This window comes from Rhodamnia argentea, chromosome 11 (genome assembly GCF_020921035.1).
Source record: "Rhodamnia argentea isolate NSW1041297 chromosome 11, ASM2092103v1, whole genome shotgun sequence".
Taxonomy (NCBI): Eukaryota; Viridiplantae; Streptophyta; class Magnoliopsida; order Myrtales; family Myrtaceae; genus Rhodamnia; species Rhodamnia argentea.
Genome location: NC_063160.1, coordinates 23124217 through 23144652, shown reverse-complemented (window position 1 = coordinate 23144652; position 20436 = coordinate 23124217). Strand labels below are relative to the sequence as shown.

General features: G+C 40.9%; 2 protein-coding genes across 2 annotated transcripts; both read right to left on the bottom strand.

The window, feature by feature from the left end:
- Nucleotides 1-7263: 7263 nt before the first annotated feature.
- LOC125312973 (uncharacterized protein At4g02000-like) lies at nt 7264-8199 on the bottom strand. The gene has a single exon (XM_048273082.1). It carries the CDS (start codon nt 8197-8199, stop codon nt 7264-7266), a length of 936 nt encoding a protein of 311 aa, XP_048129039.1.
- A 5762-nt stretch (nt 8200-13961) lies between these two features.
- On the bottom strand, nt 13962-19206 carry LOC115751155 (3-oxoacyl-[acyl-carrier-protein] synthase 3 A, chloroplastic-like). The gene is made up of 8 exons (XM_048272427.1): nt 18344-19206; nt 16978-17126; nt 16449-16585; nt 16015-16120; nt 15785-15903; nt 15041-15105; nt 14731-14953; nt 13962-14464 (listed from the first exon to the last, which is right to left on the bottom strand). Exons 1-8 carry the CDS (start codon nt 18526-18528, stop codon nt 14243-14245), a joined length of 1206 nt encoding a protein of 401 aa, XP_048128384.1. The 5' UTR covers nt 18529-19206; the 3' UTR covers nt 13962-14242.
- Nucleotides 19207-20436: the final 1230 nt, after the last annotated feature.

Sequence of the window (20436 nt, the reverse complement as noted above, 5' to 3'; positions counted from 1 at the left end):
CGACGAGATTGAGGTGCTCTCTCAAGACAAATATGCACTTTGAGGACCGATGATATTCTCCGAAGAATCTTGGTATACCTCAAAGATTGAAGACGTTTTTCAAAGAATCATCCATAAGGGTCGGGATCGATGATAAATCTGCAATGATCACCGACGTCACACCCATTTATATACTCTGGGCCCAAAAATAAGCCTTTTTCGGTCCCCAATCCTTACCTACGTTACAACCCCGAAAAGTCTTTTCCGATTAAGGCACTTGGATTAACGTAGAAGCTTAGCTCGAAGAAGTACGAGCAAGATCATTTCTCTCTCATTTTGCGAGTTTCTTGACTTGTAAACCCGGAGCGGATGTTGAAGATTTTCGTTCAAATAGCCTTGACTCACTTATGAGTCCCACTTGGAAACCATTGTCCAAGCCCAACATTATGGTCCTTCGGAAGACCTCCCGATCGATCAAGATGTATGCGCTGCGAATGGTCCCGAATCCTAGGCATAGGTTCGATAGGAAATTTGAGTGCTTTCAAAATGAAAAACCATTATCTCAAATTGGTGAGAAGCTCTCTTTGATGAGAATACTCCAATGGGTATTTTAACCAAACTCTGTTGGTAGTTTTAGATCGTTGGATTCAAACTTTCCACACAAGGAATTTTTGATCACTTTAGCATGTTGCAAGATGTTTTGGATAACCTCCGACATCATAATGCATCCATTCAGACTTTTTCATGACTTCAGTCTAAGTCATAAAAATTTTTGTCGGTTCGATAACGTATACCCCATAAAAGATTGATAATCTTCTCTTGTGGAGAAAAATTTTCAGGTGTGAACTTCTGCAGGACTCATGGAAACCCCATATCCCAGAAGAATACCTCTCTTGGTAAGACAGAGTTTGCGGGTTTAAGCCTCTGCAGGATTCCCGGTATCCCTAGATCTCAGAACGCTACCTCTCGTGGACTCATGGTAACCCCAAATCCCGTAAGGACATCTCTCTTGATGAGAAAGAGTTCTCGTGTTTGAACTTCCGCGGACTCATGGTAACCCCGGATCCCGAAGGACATCTCTCTTGATGAGAAAGAGTTTTCATGTTTAAACTTCGGAGACTCATGGTAACCCCGCATCCCGTAAGGACGCCTCTCTTGATAAGAAAGAATTTTCAAGTTTAAATTTCTAGCGGACTCGGGTATCCCCTAAATCCCAGAATAGTCATCATTTAGGTAAACCTTTTAGTAGGTAAGCCTTTTCTAAAGTTTTTCGGCGAGTCCCGAAAGTGGGATAAGTCATCGTTTAGGTAAACCTTTTAGTAGGTGAGCCTTTTCTAAAGATTTTTGGCGAGTCCCGAAAGTGGGATAAGTCATCGTTTAGGTAAACCTTTTAGTAGGTAAGTCTTTTCTAAAGTTTTTCGGCGAGTCCCAAAAGTAGGATAAGCCATCGTTTAGGTAAACCTTTTAGTAGGTGAGCCTTTTCTAAAGATTTTTGGCGAGTCCCGAAAGTGGGATAAGTCATCGTTTAGGTAAACCTTTTAGTAGGTAAGCCTTTTCTAAAGTGTTTCGACGAGTCTCGAAAGTGGGATAAATCATCTTACGGGTAAAACCTTTTAGTAGGTGAGCCTTTTTCGGATCGATCCACCAGACGGATCGGATCCTCCGACGAATCCCACGGGCGGGATAGGTCGTCTTTAGAATCCCTTTAAGTAGGAATTCTTTTTCTGGGCTGATCCACCATACGGATCAAATCTCCCGACGAATCCTATAGGCGGGATAGGTCGTCTTTAGAATCCCTTTAAGTAGGAATTCTTTTTCTGGGTTGATCCACCATACGGATCAAATCATCGGACGAATCTCATAGGCGGGATAGGTCGTCTCTAGAATCCCTTTAAGTAGGAATTCTTTTTCTAGGCCGATCCACCATACGGATCAAATCTCTCGACGAATCCCACAGGCGGGATAGGTCGTCTTTAGAATCCCTTTGAATAGGAATTCTTTTTATGGGCTGATCCACCATACGGATCAAATCTTCTGATGAATCCCACAAAGGGGATATGTCGTCTCTAGAATCCCTTTAAGTGGGAATTCTTTTTCCGGGATGATCCACCATATGGATCAAATCTTCTGACAAATCCCACAGACGAGATAGGTCGTCTTTAGAATCCCTTTAAGTAGGAATTCTTTTTCCGGGCTGATCCACCATACGGATCAAATCCTCCGACGGATCCCACAGACGGGATAAGTCACCTTCACATTCCTCTAGTTAGGAATTCCATCATGGTTAGACCTACCATACGGGTCAGAGCTTAGCCTCCCTAGGACATTCCGATGATGAATCCCTAGGTATCTTCTAGAATCCATCCATTTTCGGCATCCCGAAGTGTCATACACATCATACATCGAGCAGGTAAGTATCGGGTGAAGCTCTTCCTCCGATCTCTCTCATATCCTTAATAGCCTGGAAACTATTTTTTGGACTTGCATTGAAACGTAGAGGTGTGGATCAAATGTCATGACTCTTTCTTTTTTTTTTTCCAATCAAGTCGATTAAATTTTAGTTGTCACATTGTCTTTGGAAGTAACCTCTAACGAGATAACTTCCAAAGAGGGCAAATTGCTGACACCGATTTTGATCGCTTTTTCTTTTGAAAAAATCTTTAAAAAATCCATAAAAATTCATAAAATCGAAAAATCAATTTTGGAAGCCTTGGCCAAGCTTAAGGATCCATTTTTGAACAAAAAAAATATTTTTCGATATTTTTCACAATTTTTGATATTTTTGGTATATTAGAAAAATACCCAAAATTCACAAAAAATAGCATTTTCGGCCTAAAAAATATGGGAAAATATCCAATATTTTTCCTTTAATTCCCTCTTCATTTTGGCCATTTAAAAATTGAAAAATTCAACTTCGGGTCACATGAGTCTTTACAAATGTGGACCTAAATTAAGCAAAAAAATCATTTGAGGTCTTTCTATTGTTTTTCTTACTTTGAGTCAGTTATGACATTTGATTCCTACACCTTTAATTGCATTTTAGTCCAATCAATTTCAATTTTTGAGCAGATTGCAAATTGTGCTTCTTTGCATTTTCGATTTAGTCCCCAATTTTTAATCATGGTCAAATTAAAAATTTTAAAAGAGAACCCATGCACATGTGAACCTTGACCCATAGGTTTTTCAACATTCTAAACACATTGGTGAGGTTAGATTGACAAAACCTGATCAATTAGGGCCCTAATTGAGCAGATTTTATGTTCGGGTCGAATTTGAAATTTGGGGCTTTTGCATGAAATTGTACCAATTTGTTTCGAAATTGACATTCATAAATGGTATCCATGTTGTAAGATTCAATTTTGACATTAATTTCATGTGAATTGATTAAATGGACAGTTAATTGGATAAAAAAAAAATTGAAATCGGATCGGGTTGACTAGTCCGGTCAACCCATTGATTTTGTTGACCAAGAGCCACAGAACCCATTTTACAGCTCCTTCTTTGTACGCCCAGTGGTGGCAGAGGGGAGACCGAACAAAGGAGGAAGACCCATTTTGCATTCAAGAGAAGGCGTTGATGAGGGAGTGCTCGCACAGGAGGGGATTCGGTTAGGATCTCCAACAAAAAAAAATGAGAGAGGAGATCAGAGGGGGATTCGGGGGAGCAACAAAAGGCTCGCAATAGAATTAAGGAGGGGGGAGTGAACGAGAGAACAGGGAGAGATTGGAGGAGGGGCGCACGGTTTCGCGAGGCTTAATAGATCGAGAATAGAGAGTACGAATTCTTGAGAGAGAGAGAGAGATCCAGGAGGTCGAGCTCATCACCGACGCAATACCCCGTGCCGCCGTCATCGCCGGCAAAATCAGGTCGATCCGCAATATCCCCCGTACACCTGCTCTGTTCTTGCTCTTGGTTCACTATGCGTTATGAGCCGATTCAATCTTTGATCGAATCAGACCAAAACCAATAGTTCCCGATCATGAAAGTGATGCATATAGTATGATTTGATCGTCGGTTTTGCTTGGATATCTCTCATTAATCTTCGACGAAATGATTTTAGCGAGTTTTCGAATCCGCACCGTACGTTTTCGATAAAAGGTTTTGGTCTTGGTTTCAACTCTCAAACTTCGATCGTGCGATGCCGAGTGTGCTATTCGTATTTTTATTACTTTAATCGCACCTATGACTGCATCTAAGCCTAGCTTTGCCAATTTTTGTGCATCGATCGCTGAGTTTTCCATGACCGAATCTCTCCCGAAATTTGCCGGACTCGCAAACCGGAACTCACCAATGGACGGTTTTTCAAACGCTCAGGATATACAGGTAAGTTCTTGAAACACCTGTTAATGTTCTTCCTATGCCTAAAGTAGAAAACGAATGGCCGAGAACTCGAGTTCTAGAGCTCGCCGAATCGCAAATCTGGTCGGAGCTGGTAAGGGCTTTTAGAGGCGACGGACGGGATTTTAAGGCACATATTTGGTTTTAGAGCGTCGTTTTGTATAGGGTAGGTCAATTTGGCGTCGCAATAAGCTTGTTTAGTCGCTGTTTTGGGTTTTCGGTGATGTTCCGGCGGTCTCGCCGGAGTCGCGACACTGTTCATCGTCTTCTCCGGCGAGTTGTTGACTCGATCAATGATTGCTGACCAAGTCAACGCCGACGTGGCGGCCACGTGGCAGCCACGTCGCAATTCGGTTATAACAGAAAATAAAAAATAACAAACTTGATCCGACGGTTAGCGTGGTGCCACGTGTCGTGATCCGGGATTTTTGGAAAATAAAAAATGATTTTTCAAAATATTCTGATTTTTCAAAAATAAAAAAATATTTTGTGATCGCGCGGCCCAGGTTTGGCCGCGTGTCACAATTGTGATCGTTGGATCATTCTTAAAAAAAAAAATGAATAAAGGAAAAATCATTTTTGGAATAAAAAATACATTTGATCGGACGGTTGTGGACTAGCCACGTCATCCGATCCTGACCGTAGATATGATCTAACGATCAAACGACCGTGGATTAGCCGCGTGTCTTCATCCTGACCGTCGGTTTGCTATCAGATCAGAGAGTTGTGATTTCGCCACGTGGCGAATCCTGAGCCGTAGATTTTAACCTCTGATCGGAGGGTCCAGAGATCGCCACGTGGCACAATCTGAGACACACATTTCATTTTAGGCGGGAATTATTGAAAATTCGAATGAAAATCTTGGGAACGACGCCGTTTTGGAGGAAGCCGGTCCGGGCGTGGGTTCGGACCGGGCTGACCAGTCCGTGGACCGGGTTGACCCGGTCCAATTATTAATTAAAAAAATAAAAAAATAAAAAAAATTCGAAAAAATCATAGAAAAATCCAAAAAAATTAGGAAAAATCGTAGAAAATTCCTAAAAAATTCCAGAAATTCTCAAAAATTGAGGAATGGCCACAATCAACTGGCCAATCCTATTTTTGAGATTTCTTTTCCCGATCTTTCCAAAATGACATTTTTACCCTTTATGGGTAATTTGTTTCCAGAAAATCTCCGAAATTTGCAAAAATTGCCAGAATTATGAGATGAGTCAGTTAGGTGGCTACTCATTCTGTTTGGGATTTTCATATTTCATTCCTTTGAGAAAATGACGATTTTACCCCTCAAGGGAAAATTGTCCCCAAAAATTTCATAAAAAAAAATTCAGAAAATTCCAAAAAATGTCGGAAATTAGGAAATTGGTTAGTTTAGGTGGCCAATCCTATTTTCAACATTTCTCACTCCGAATCTCTTCCGAAATGACGGTTTTACCCTTTTTGGCAAATCGTCCTCAAATTTTCTCAAAATTACGATTTTGCCCCCTCATGGGCGAATCACTTCCAAATCACTCTCGATCTCTTCTTATGCTTTGAATGTCTCTTTCCTAAGCTAATAGAGCTATACTAGGAATGACATGCCGATTTGATGTGATTTATCCGCACGTTATGGATTCCTTGATTTGCGCATTTACTTTAATTGATTGTGATTGCTAGGATAGTCACTCCCATCCGCATGAATTCTTAGATTAGGATCCATACCCCACTCGTCCGCATGAAATCCGAGGTTAGAAAATTCAGTAAAATTAGGTACCGAAAGGGCGTCAACTCTGATAGTTGGCGTAACTAAGTCCCCGATCCCACTTCTCTGGTTTTCGCAGAATCGAATAGAAACTCCCGACTATTCGATAGGGTTTCCAATCGTACCTTCCACGAAACGATTGGTGGCGACTCCGTTGGCATGCACACGTAACACATGTCACTAGACCGCACCGAAAGGTCGATCCGATTTTATCCTCCGTTGCGATTTGGGTAATGGGCCTTGGGAGGGGCCCGCGTCCGAAGGTCCACACGCAACTGGACCCGAAGGGCGACCCATTAGCCCACGATCTTCCATCTAACGAGATCGAGGGTCGCGACAGTCTCTTCTTCACGAACTCTACCCCTTCTCGGTTATTAGCCCATGTGAACGCACACCCCTTGCTTTCTATATCCATTAAACCACAGTTGTTTAGGAACTCCTGAAAAGCTTGCATGCGGTAGTGCTCTGAGTCTCTCTTTCCCACTTTCTCCCAATAATACAAAGTTTCATTGAAATCCCCTACACAAACCCACGGTAGGTTGTTCTGTGCTTTGAGCTGCTGTAGCTGTCCCCAGGTTTGGAGTCTCTGCTGGAAGGTCGCCGGGGCATGGACAAAGGTAACTCTGAATGAGGTCTTATGTGTTGTATCCTCATACCTAATATCGATCCACTCTTCGGTTGCAGAAAGGACAGTCACCGAGGCCTCCTCCTTCCATAATATAGCTAGACCACCCCCAACCCCAATCGGATTCACGGTAAAATGATACTGGAACTTCAGTCTTTTGCGTATGCGAACAATGAGTCCCTCTTGGTTCTTCGTCTCACTAAGGAAAACCACATTGGGCTTATCACGAGCCACGATGGCCCTTAAGGCTTGAACTGTCAAGGGAGTGCCCAACCCTTGACAGTTCCAACATAATAGTGTCATTTGTAACCCGGTGGCTTATTAGGGCCAGCCACCATAGCCCGTAAGGTTGCGTCACCCACTTCCAACACTTGGGTCTCTAACAGTTTCAACTCGTCTAAAATCTGACTACTGGAGCCTTGTTTTTCATAGGGACTATATCTTCTCACTTTTTTCACTTCTCTGCCCTTGCTAATAGTTTTGGTTTTCTGCAGGGATTTAAGACCTTGCTGAGTTGAAGGGAGCTCTAAATACAGAGGGGAAGATTGATCAAACATCACTACTTCCTTGTCCGACAGGGGGTTCAGCGCATTCCTATTATGTCTGTCATTTTCCTTTTTCCTCTTTCTTCTAGAGGGTCATTGGCAACAATTTCGAGGGTTTCATGTTGTTCAAGGATTTCGGGATTTTCAGGAGCACTCTCAACATCAGTCTGCACCTCCAAAGGTGGTTCATAGAAAGACTTCCAGAAAGGACTAAAAGTGTTGAACTCCGCCTTGAGCCAAGAGCCATAGAGTAAGTTGTCATCATTTGAGAGGAACTCCTCATCGTAAGGTATCTCTTTGCATTTTTGGGCATAATGACCTAGTCGTCCACATGAAAAACAATACACAGGAAGTCTTTCATAACGAAAATCCAGCCAGTGTTCCTTACCCTTGAAACTGTAGATCATTCCAGACTCAAGGGGACAAGATAAGTCTAATATAACTTTTGCTTTTCCCACAGTCAGAGCAGAAAAACCCCTTGCTTCAACCTTCACATCGAGAACTTCTCCTAATTTCCCTGCAATGTTTCTAATTACTTCTTCCGTTCTCCCCTCCACGGGAAGCCCATGAATATGCATCCAGAAGGCGTAGGAATCAAACTTAATACATTGCGGTAGAACACCAGGTTCCCAAGGCCTAAGAACAAGCACATGGCGGGTGAAAGACCATGGCCCGGACTCCAGGATTCTCAACTTTTCCTCTATCGTTGGAAACTCGAATTGGAAGAGGCCAGGAAGAAACTGCGTACAGGTCACATTCTCACATTTCCAAGCTTTCTTCATAGTTGTCTGAAAAGCTTGGAAATTCACATCCTGACTTCCATGTAATCTGCCGAAAGCAATTTTTTCCCCATTCCGCAAATTTTCCTCTGTGATATAATCATCTACAACTGCAGTTTTTCTTTTTGGCCAGAGGTGTCTTAATCTTCTGCTCAGAGCAGCCATACGCAGTTCATGTTCATAATCCGCTTCCATTGTTCATTAACAGAAACAAGAGTTACAAGAGAGGGAGACTTACACAGTGGACTAGAGCTCGCTCGAAAAGGAAGGGCTTGGCTATGTTAAAGACAGCAAAAATCCAACATTTTGGAGGCAAGACATCCGCGTTCTTGTTCAGACAACATTATTAATTGGGAATTAATTTCATCTTTTAGTTAACTATTATTTTTGCCCGTTGCGGTTACTATTATTGATCCTTGGCCCGCTCTTGGGAAACCCATAATTATTAAAATTTGGGCTACAATGTTTGCCGCCAAGCAAAAAGCTAAAAAGACTAACCGAGTCAATGCTGTCTCGCGAATTGATTAACAAAGCCTAAATGTATATTTACCTTTTTCTCCATTTTCCCAAGTATTTTCCAGTGAAGCCATTAGAAGGAAGTATCGCCACGTGTAACGCAATCGATCACCGCGATCATTTCATAACTATTTGTTGCAGCCGAACACACTTCGCAAACATGCAAGGATGAAGTAGCAAGTGAGAAAAAGGAGAATGCAAGATGATTGAGGAAAATATTGGTATCAATTCAATCATAAATATTTTAATTGGATCAATTTAGTTCTAAATCTTTTCATATTAATATAAATGGAGTCCATTCGGTCAATTTATGCCGAAAATTACTGACGTGGACACCGACCGTTCTACGTAATAAAATTGACGCTAACGTGGACATTTTTATTTATTTATTATTTTCTGTTAATTTTTTCTCTTCTCTTTTCTTTCATTTATCTTTTTTCTTTATTTCCCTTTGACAGCCTCCGTGACGGTCGGCAGAGGTTGCCGACCGCCGGTGAGGGATGCTCGAGGGTCACCCCTAGCCATTGCCATAGGCCAGCGAGCCAGATCTGACGAGGGGTGGCCTCATCCAACCGTCGCCCTTATTCGCGGCTATCTATTGGCGGAGAGAAATAAGGAAAAAATAAAGAAAGAGAGACAAAAATATACTAAAAAAGGAAAATAAAATATTATGGAAATTTTTAAAAAAATTCTCGTCAGCGCCGATGTCGTGCAATGTAGGACGATTAGCTTCCACGTTAGTAATTTCCGAGCTAAATTGACCGGATAGACTCGGTTGGTATCAACATGAAAAAGTTTAAAAATAAATCAATCGAATTGAAAGTTTCAGGACTAATTTGATACCGGGCCTTTTTAGCACTTTTCCTCGAGATAATACATGGGAATGTGTTTTTCTTCGAAATCAATCTCCGAGTTTTATCTAAAATATTTATAAAAAAAAAACTTTTTTGGGGGTGAATTATGAGTCACAATCGAAACTATAACAAAATAGAAGCACCAAAAAATGAATGTCATCTTGGAAAATGGCAAATCTTTTTTCTTTCTCGGGAAAATTCTGGTGGAGCAATTTCCGATTTCGGCTTTGCCATTTTCTCTGCCTCGGACCCCACCGCCCCCCACAGAAAGTGGCCGTCATGTCGTCACTTCCTTTTTCCATTCTCCTTCCAAAGTAAAATCTCCGAACAAGTCTCACCGTTCAAACTTGAAAAAATTTATTTTCGATACTTTAATTTATTCAATATTGTCTCGAAATTTTAATCTAATATTTATATGATCCATGAATTATTAATATATTTATTTTATATTTTAAATTTTTTTATACATGTTTAATTTAATCTATAATTATTGCCGTGACTAACTATTCCATTAAATTTTGAAGAGTTTTTCCTTTGGGGGGGGTCAAATTTAAAAATTTAAGAGTTAATATCACGAAAAAACTCAAATTGGTACACGTGGATAATTTGCCCCAAATTATTTTTTTGACCATAAAAAACTCCAAACTAGTACACTTGTGACAAATTTACCATACACCGATATATATGTGATAAATTTACCCTCCCTTATTTTCGTTAAATCTAAATGTCAAATTTCTAAGTTGGATGGCATGTGACAGTTCACGGGTGTACCGGTTTGAGATTTCTACCCTTTTTTTGTCACAGGTTTATCAATTTGGGGTTTTTCATAGTATTAATCCAATTTAACGGATGGCAAATTTGTCAAAGGTATACCAACTTGGGATTTTTCTTGATAAAAAATTATTTTATGATAAATTTGTCACAAAATATCATTTTATGATTTTTAGTGGTCAAAAAATAGTTTGGGATAAATTTATCATATGTGTACTAGTTTGGGGCTTTTCGAGATCAAAAAGATAATTTGGAGTAAATTTATTATAAATGCATTAGTATGAGGTTTTCTATGATATTAACTCCAACTTTAAAGAGTAGGTTACCTAAAAATATAACAAATTGAAGGAGGGTTAAAAAGCCAAGGGGTCTATCGATCACTCCCGACAGTAAAAAACAGAGAAAAACTGAAAAGCTGAAGACCGAATCAAGCAATTAGCAGGTGTTAATACCTAACCAACGCTTTTCCTAATTGCCAATTTTTTTTTTGAATTATTTTATTCTTCCAAGAAAGAAAAAGAAACTGAAAAAAAAAAAACAGGCTTTAATTAATAATGATGTCTGGTCGGCAGAGTTAATTTAAGAAGGTAAATCAGAAAAAAAAAAATCAAGACTTGAGATTGAGGACTCAACGAGTTGGTGGTGCGACCAATTTCCTGAGATTTCATCTCTTTTTGAACTGGCGATAAGCTCTCACACATCATACTTTCTCTTTCTTGAGAAAGTTCATATATTACTCTGTTTTTCTCTATCTCTTTCTCTCTTCCACGGCATGCACAGTCATGCTCCGCAACGCATGAACGACGAGTGGTGACCGACAAGAAAAGAGCTTGGGATTAGAATCCGATCCTCCTCGTCTCTCTCTCTCTCCCCCATTGATGAATTCCGCATTGTTTGTGACTAGCCCGTTAAGCTAAGAACGTACATACATCTTAGAAAGGAAGTTTTCTAGCAAACATATCGTGATTAATTCTCGCTACCAATCCATGAAAAGATTCAAGGGTATTATTGGTCCCCGCAATTATTTCTTTCTTTTTGCTTTTTTTGTTGTTGTTGCAGACTGTCCCCGGAGCTAATGAGATTATTAAGCCCACAAGGGCAGCAGATAAAGTAAAAAAGAGCCGTTTCCGCTCGCACACGCCCGCATACAGAGGCTGCTTTGTCTCCCCTTTTTAGCTTTTGCTCTACCAGATAATGCAAAGCCCATAAAAGCTCGGGAAAGTTCGCCCCTAATTTTCGACGCGAACACGCTGAGAGGAAAGAGAAGTAAAGGAGCTTTGTAAAATGGGCTTTGAATGGCCTCACCACCGCAGCATCGCTGTTGCTCGTCCACATTGGCCAGCTCTTGGGCTCCTGTTACGCTGATGATCCATTCGTCTTCTTCCATTTCAAAGTCTTCTACATCACTGCCTCTCCGCTCGGTGTTCCTCAAACATGTCTGTGCTCAGATCTCCTGCTCTGTTTTCCCCGAATCTTTCTCTTTCGGTTCGGGCTCCATCTTTCAGTGTTGGAGCCTACCTTTTTTTCCTGCTTATAGATAATGGGCTTGTGCTAATTCCTCAAAAGTTTCCATTTTTGGTACGGATCTGAGTGAAATGAGCTTTCAGTAGTTGCTTTGAGCTGATTCGTTTTGGTTAGAGGTCGAAACAGACAATGCAGTGAAAACAGAGTGAATGCTCCACGGGGCTTATCGTTTGGGTTTCGATTGTGCTTTGCAGGTTATTGGTATTAATGACAAGTTTCCAGGACCTACTGTCAATGTCACTACTAACGACCATGTCGTCGTCAATGTTCGCAACAAGCTGGACGAGAGTCTTCTTATGCATTGGCATGATTTGCTTGACATTGTGAGACAATAGGGGGCAAAAAGAAAGATTTGATTTTGCTGCTCTTTTGATCATGTGGCGTGTGTGAATTGTTACTTACGAGTAGGTCCGGAATACAGCAGCGGCGGACTTCGTGGCAAGACAGACGGTGGTCTGGGGACTAATTGCCCCATTCCTCCAAAGTGGAACTGGACTTACCAGTTTCAGGTCAAGGATCAAATTGGGAGCTTCTTTTACTTCCCCTCCACTAATTTCTAGAGAGCATCAGGCGGATTCGGTGGCTTTATTATCAATAACCGGCCAACATTCCCTTCATGACTCCTGATGATGTTATTGTTGTTCTGATTGGCGATTGGTATACCAGGAAAGGAATCATACGGTTGGTGACTGTTAGATGATTTGGGATTGTGGCATATGGTCAAAAGCTTATTTTTAAGATAGATTTTGCTTTTTGTTGTAGGCCTTGAGGAAGTCCCTCAAATGGTGGAAAAGACCTCGGGATGCCTGATGGTGTTCTTATTAATGGGAAAGGACCTTACCAATATAACAAAACTCTGGTCCCGGATGGTATTGATTATGAAACCATTACAGTTCACCCAGGTAATATTAATTAAGGTTCTATTATTAAACAAATTAGCTGCAATTATTTAAACAAACCAGATAAGCTCTACTTCCAATTGATAATGTTATGCTGGAGTTTCACTTGTCATTGTGGAGTTTTCCCAAGATTCTCAGTTGTGTGCTAGAAAAAGAATTTGGCTGGCTAAGATAGGTGCCAAATTAATCTGGTAACTTTTGCACTGAGTATGATCTAGGCGTCGCAGCCATGGGTACTTCTTATATTTTCATGCTCTTTTCTGTTATTCTCTTCTTGTGATAGCAGTTATTTGATTGTTTCATAATACTGCTTGCTCTTATTAAAGTGAGCACATACAATTATTTATCCTGTGACTAGTTCACGGGTTGCGGTGGATGTGGCTTGAGCCGCAAAAGTTTACAAAATTCTCTGCGTCATTTGCATAATGTTATGAAAGCTGATCTTGTTTCCTAAAGTTGAACCCTTCTGTTTTCTTTCTTTTTTATCTGTTTTTTTTTCTTTTTGGGTGGGGGGGTTTGGTTTAGGAAGACCTGCTCAATAGAGTAGAAGTTAACAGTACCATAATTACTTCCTGTTTTAAATAACTGATTTGAAGGTGGGGTAAATCACGAGACTTACTGATGCCAATGATTAACAGGGAAAACATATCGCATCCGTGTGCACAATGTGGGAATATCGACAAGCTTGAATTTCAGGATTCAAAACCATAACCAGCGGCCGATGCTGAAGGCCGCATTCTACTTGCAACCCCCTGGGGACACACCGACGCGGAGGTCGACCTTCGATTCACTCCTCGCTGGGCGCATTCTGGTGTTCTTTGAGGACCAATCGGCTAGGTCCCAGTACCTGTGGCATTGCCGGAGGAAGAGTTTGAGGAGTTCTCAGTGTCGATGTCGAAGGAGGAGGTGGTGTTCACAAGGCTGAGGATAGTCGACGGGCTGATGAGGATACCAACAGAGAGAGTGAGGAAGATGAGTAAGTAGTGGAAATGATACCGAGGATCATGTACAGAAGACATGGGGGCTCACCTGCTTTGAGGTCTAAGATGGATGCAGTCGATATTGCAGTGGAGGGTACTCTGAAGAGGATCAAAGCAAGACCCCAAGAGGTTTCAGCTTGAGCTTCACTAACTTGAGAGTGAAGTTAGTACATTCTTGTGCTTCTATGTAATTTTCTTGTTTGTCTGTTGTTGTCCCTCATTTTTTTGTCCCGTTTATTTATTCAATGCAAAAATTGCACAAAGAACTACATTTCATGTATCTGATTAGCAATAAAGATTCAGACATATTTCCTCTCTTGCAGAATTGCCAGTTGTGCAATGCGCCCTTCTTCTGTTCAAACATTGATAAACTCACAATAACAGCAGTGGGAATAGAGAACTAATACTGGGAGTGCAAAAACGAAAGATCTTTTCTTCAACTGCATAATTTAGATTGTCACTAGCTTGCTGTGTTGGAAGACCAACAGCAACAAATCCATACAAGAGTCGCTCAAGAGTTGAAGGACAAAAATACAATTTTTATTTGAATCTTTGGAGTTCAAAAGGAACAAAATTGCCACCTCAATAAGAGAATTTTGTGAAAATTGGAAGCACGAATTCGGCGATTACCTTGTGCTACATCTGGACTCTTAGGCTTAGTAGTCATTGATAGATAACTGGAAGTCATAAAGCTTTATCCCCATCTAACAATGGCAGAACCCCAAGTTAGGCCGGCTCCGAAACCTGCAACCGCAATCTTGTGGCCCGACTTCACCTTTCCGCCACGAACAGCTTCATCCAAGGCCAAGGGTATCGAAGCAGCGCTTGTGTTACCGTAATTTGCCAGATTTGATAGGACACGCTCCTGAGGGACTTCCAAACGTGTTGCTACAGCGTCGATGATCCTCTGGTTTGCCTGCATCATCTCTGTCAGTTTCTACAGTGCTTCTCACATTCTTCTTTGGATAAGTAATCCGTAAAATCTGACTATATCGTTTTTCACACATTTACGTGTCTATGTACTAAGAATTCAAAGTTAACTATCACCATAGTTTTGGTTCAAGAGAATGCATGGACACATGCGGTCACATAATTGATCAAAGAAAGAGAAGGAAGACATAACTAGAGTGCAAAATTTTCAATCCCAATCTTCTATGGCTAAGTTAGGAAATTGAAGAATACCTGGTGAAGCAACAGCCAATCGATGCCAGATCCAGTAAGGCCGGCCTTCTCGAGGGAAGATTCGATTGACTGTGGCACACAGCGCACGGCAAAACGGAAAACCTCTTTGCCGTTCATCTGGATGCAGGAATAAGAGGATTGCCTTGGAGGGAAATCTCTTACTGAACCATTAGTACCCAAGGCATGATCGTTCTCGTTTTCCTTGACAGAAGCATTTAGATGCCTGCAAAATGAAATTTAAGGTTCTAAAAACTGGTATTCCTAGCAGAAGGTGATGAAAGAGAAGAAGAAGACCATGGAAGATAAGTACCTTTGACCATCTCCATCACTATGCAAGTCAAAAGCGAATAAACCATCCTCCTCAGCTTCACAGGCCTGCAGAGAAGTATGGAATCAAATAATTTTAGTTACTCCTGATGTTTAATTGGCTAAAGGCATGAACAAGGCTAAGCTGAATTAGATTTTGTACAGGAGACCCTCACACAACAGACAGCAGACCGACAGGCAATCTGGATAAGGTAAAAGGAGGTTGGCTGCTAAGATATATGCCATTAGTGTGTTCTACAACAAATGTTAGTGAAGGCTTTCACCAGAAAGCTACGAAGACAAACAAAAACATTATACTCGAGAAGACTGAGTGCAGTGCATACAAGTACATTCCATTAATTAAACGGTATCCATTATCATTGTCCTCGAATAGTCAGTCCTCTTAAGTTCTTTGGACAAAAAATACTCAGAGAAGCAAGATTCGAGGAACCTGGATTATTTCTCTTGGATCATACATACAGGCTAGCAGAGAAATGAAGCGTCATAAGATAAAACAAATTACCAAATCCTTCCAAAGAATTATGACATAGCAATGGAGACAGGTAATAAACCTAATATGTATGTCAAACATAAGTATCAAAATGCCATACAATGATGATGACGACAACGACATTAATGAACCTTTATAATGTGAGAGTACAATATTTCAATGCCAGAAGAAAGAATATTTAAAGAGCTGCATAAGCTTCACATGGATAACCCTCATGCAGTCTAACACAGAAATCACCTGCATCACTACAGCACCAGCAGCGTCCCCGAATAAAATGCAGGTCCCTCTATCAGTCCAATCAACATAACGTGAAAGAGAGTCCGCGCCAACAATTAGGACATTGTTAAACCCACCTCCTGTAGTTTCAGGCACATTTTAACCAAGATTAATGGTAATGGTAACTAGCTAAAAAAAGATTTTAATCATACTGAAGACTATTCGAAAAAAGCAAATGTATTTTACAGTACCCCTGATGTGACAAGCAGCTGAGACCAGACCTAGCACAAACCCACTGCATGCAGCTGTTATGTCGTAAGCCAAAGGATTCTGCTTGCATCCAAGTTCTTTTTGAATCTGAAATAGACACAATGCAAAAGAATGTACTATGAGATGGTTTAGATAAACATCTGAGATGGAAAAGACTTCTTGAAGGAGGTATCTTGTGGAGGGAATGTTTTGGACTCTAGTGATGTTTATTTAGTAAGGAACCAAGAACTGTCAAGGCTTGTGCCAACTACGACCGTTCTAGGGTTACACCAAGACATAAGATCTCCCCCCATTGAATTTGTAATCCTCTATATGACTTAGCAGGAAGGATGATGGAATCATACTCAACCAAGGACAGGTGCAAATGTGAAAGACCAAAGTGCACACAACCAGAATAGATGCAATCGTAGAGTACCTGAGGAGCGCTACCAAAAAGATCCTCTGGCGTAGACGTGCACATTAAGACTAGGTCAATATCCTCAGGATCAACCTGTGCCATCTCTAGAGCTTTCCTCGCTGCCTCCACAGCCAAACCTGTTAAGCTATCTTTGCCTGCATTGACAAAATCGTGAGACTGCAGCTATCAACCTTAGAGCCACCACATACATAAGATAGTAAGATTCTGACCATGGGAACAAAACGGTGAAAGTGATTACTTAAATCCAAAGTTAAGAATAATGAAGGAAACAAAAGTGACATAAGTGGATAAATTCGCAGATGATAGATGGATCTTCATTCATAATCTTGCAAAATCATGTCTACATCTGATTGTACACATCAAAACGACAAAAATAAATAAAACCAACAATCCGATCTTTCTTGATTAGGTATGTGGAGAAAGCAAGATTAGACCAGTTCAGCCAAAATCAACAAGAAGACCAACTTTTCTTCATTAGCTTAGAACTTAAGCAGTAGAAATGGCAGCATCATCTACAATAACCAACCTGACAGAACACGTCGATTGCGGATCCCAGTACGAACTGATATCCATTCATCAGAGGTGTCGACAATTGTTGCAAGATCATCATTTGAAACCTGAAGAGTTGGAATGCCCGAGCCGCATCCAATTAACTTGCAGCCTTTACCAATGACCCTTCAAATATTTAGTTCACACATATAGGTTAACAAAATAAAGAACCGCTTCCTCAAAGTTCAAGCTATAAATTCCAATTTTGCACTACTTGATAAAACTGCCCTCGATGAGGATGCATACTCGGCCACTTGGACACAATAAATCCTCCATCTATCTTCAACTGATCTTGACAGCTGAAAATTGACAAGGCCACATATGTCGTTCCAGGTTTGTGTCCATCTACAGATGGGATGTGGCCAAGGCAGGACTAAACATTTTAGGGTTGACTAGGTTTAAATGCAGACCTTATCCTTTAGCATAGAGGTATGTGAAGCATAGAAGCCAACTTCCGCAGAGCAAAGTTCATGCAAAATCTTGGTAGAATGATTCGAGATGCTTAATCAGGAAACTTAACAACATAACAAGCACTTGTATCAGCTGTATGGATTGAAGTCTCTTTTTCGCTCATCTATCATAATCTACGGTCCGTTACCATCTTAATAGTAAACAACAGAAACTCAAACAATTGGAACAAAAGTTTATCATTGATCTCCATTTTAAAGAAGCTGCATTCAGATTGAGTGAAAAGAAGAATCGAGAAACATGTATCCCACCAAACTGCTTTCAGAACCTAACTTTCTCTTGATGTCTCCTGTACAATCTATACAACCCTCATAAATCATAGAAAAGATCAAGCTGTTTCGAGAACTTTTTCGTCTCAAAAATTCTCTAAGCTCTTCTCATAGCAATTCGAACAAATTCAAATAGACTAAAACGCCATCCACCGACCAAAATAAACTCAACATAGTCATTGAACAATACGCTCCGGTCACAATTGCCATGATGCGAGACCACTCGGTCCCATAACGAATTTAGTATCTATCTACTTGCTCAAATGTTTCTCCCTCTTCTCCAAATATACATGCATCAACCACAAACAAATCAAATAGGAAAGGCAATCCTTTAGACCATACCCATGAGCTAATCTAGCCAACATCATCGTTCTCTTTCCAATTCTACCAGGCTTTGACAGAAATTAAAAGATTAAAAATGAAAAGCTAGGTCAAACAAGGAAACCGAAATAACAACAGATACAGCTAAACATATTTCCACTTTTCACCAATCAACTCTACCATAACATCACCAAAAACATTATTCGATGCAACTGATACAACTCCTCGCTACTGCAATTGCATCAAGAAGCATTGTGAACGCAGACAGCCCCAATCAGTACTCACCTAGGCACTCGAGATTCAGAAGATACAACGCCCGAAGCATGTTTCTCGTTGGCGCTGCTGCACAGTATCTGCCTCAGCACGATCTTATTCGGGCAAGACCCAGATCGAAAAACTCCCATCGCAGGCTGAATCTTGATTCTCGGGGTGGGTGCGGAAGGAGAAAACAGCCCAGACACGCTGGCCATCCAAAAATCACTTGGGACTCTCTCCGTCTCTCTCTCAAACAAACACAATGTCTCTAATGCAACATACACCACACTATGTGTGCTGTGGCAAGATAAAGTTCGGATTTTTCCTTTCCTTTTCAGCTTATTGCGAGAGAATGGGCATGCTCAAACAACCTATTACAGAGAGAGATCGACGGATGGGGAAGTGACGGAGAAATTTAGGTCTTATAGTTCAAATCATTGGGGAGTCCAAAGAAATAAAATAAATAAGAAAGGGGCGATTATGCCAACCCAAACCTGAGCAAACTCGGACGGTGGATGTAGGCCAACGGCTTGTCGGACTTGAACTTACCTGGCGAGGATGGCACATTGTCCAGGTGGGAGAGTCAGATCGTCTTCAACTGTGAAATTGATGGATGATTGCTCCCACCCAGAAAAATCAAAATCACCCAAATGAACCGATCTCCGTGGGGGAGAATCAACGGTTAGGGTTCGCGGGAGGGGATCGATCTTGACGGCGGAAGAAACCCACCACCGTGAAAAGCTTGGATTTTTCCGGTCGCTCCAATGGTTCCTGGGAAATGGAAAATGAGGCGGAGCTTACAGTTGCAGTTGCAGTTGCAGTTTCAGGTCCAGTGATGACGAGAAGGCGACGGAGGGAGAGAGCGCACGTCAGCTGTTACCGTCGCCAAAAGAGATTCTTAATGGGGATAGGCTTATTCTAAAATCTTTTCTTCGGCAGCCCTTTTACTTCGCGGTATTTACTTTTTGGGACCCTGGATTTTACTCATTTCCTGTTTCTGCTTCTGTCAATTCTTCTTCCAAAAGCTAAGGGCCGCATAAAATCACTTCAGAAATTTCATTTTTCTCATAAGCCCATCTAGCAGAGAAATGTGTTTGATAAAAACCCGATCGAAGTAGAAATCCGTTTAGTAAAAACAATTGACTTATGGTAGGATTTTTCACTCCCGATAAAATTTTTCACTTATGATAAGATTTTAGGCCAATTTTAAGAAGTAAAAAATTTTAACTTCTCGACTCCAGAATCACTTATTGAACCACACTTACCTCCACCGACCACCGTTGCTGCAACCGTCGGCCGCCGACCACGGCCGCTGCGGCCGCCGCCCACGTATCGCCACCGCCGGCCGCCGACCACCGCCGATCACAACCGCCACCACCGGCCGCCGCCCACCGACCATCGCGCTTGCCGCCGACCGCCGACTACCATCGCTGCCGTCAACCATTGTTGCCGAAAAATTTATTAATAATGTTTCAAAAGTAGAAATTTTCAACCGTTTCCAAACGAATTTTTCTGATCAAAAGTCGATCTAGAGCGAAAGTAGAAAAATCAACTTCTACTTTTGAGAAGAAATAGAAAAATTAACTTCTTATCAAAAGTTTATTTCTCGAAGAGAAGTGTTTTCATGCGCACCTTGAGGCACGAGCATGAACCCCATATCCTTTTCTCTTTCTCGTATCTTTTTAAATTGATTAAATCAATACATCAGTGGAAAATTTTAAAAAAAATATGGAAAGAGAAGATACAAACTTTTCCCATATGTTGCAAGAATCATCGCATTATTGATAAGTTTTCGTAACTCATACCCGATCTTTTAATATCAGTGTGAAGTTATAAATGAACTCTTCTCTTAATTTTTACCCTTTTTCTTTCAAGAGAAAAGTGAATATATTACCTTCTTTTATTAAAAAAAAAATGTAGGCTCCAAGATGATTTTATTAACAAAAGAGACGGGTATGGAGGCATAAGTCAATATCCCTCTATTGAATTTGCTAATGCCTGAATTTGCAATCAAAATTAGAATATTGCAGATTATACAATCGAAGAGATCGGATATAAGATGATTTTAACTTTGCCATTCATTTCAATGATCGAGCGCCTCCGGTTCCTTTTAAGAGATTGGA

Bases quoted from the DNA above. Each gene is read 5' to 3' on its own strand.
- LOC125312973 (XM_048273082.1), bottom strand. From the start codon at position 8,199: ATGGAAGCGGATTATGAACATGAACTGCGTATGGCTGCTCTGAGCAGA.
- LOC115751155 (XM_048272427.1), bottom strand. From the start codon at position 18,528: ATGGCCAGCGTGTCTGGGCTGTTTTCTCCTTCCGCACCCACCCCGAGA. The intron at 17,127-18,343 runs GTGAGTACTGAT...AAATATTTGAAG, and splicing joins TCTGAATCTCGAGTGCCTAG to GGTCATTGGTAAAGGCTGCA. The intron at 16,586-16,977 runs GTTGGTTATTGT...TTGTCAATGCAG, and splicing joins CAATCGACGTGTTCTGTCAG to GCAAAGATAGCTTAACAGGT.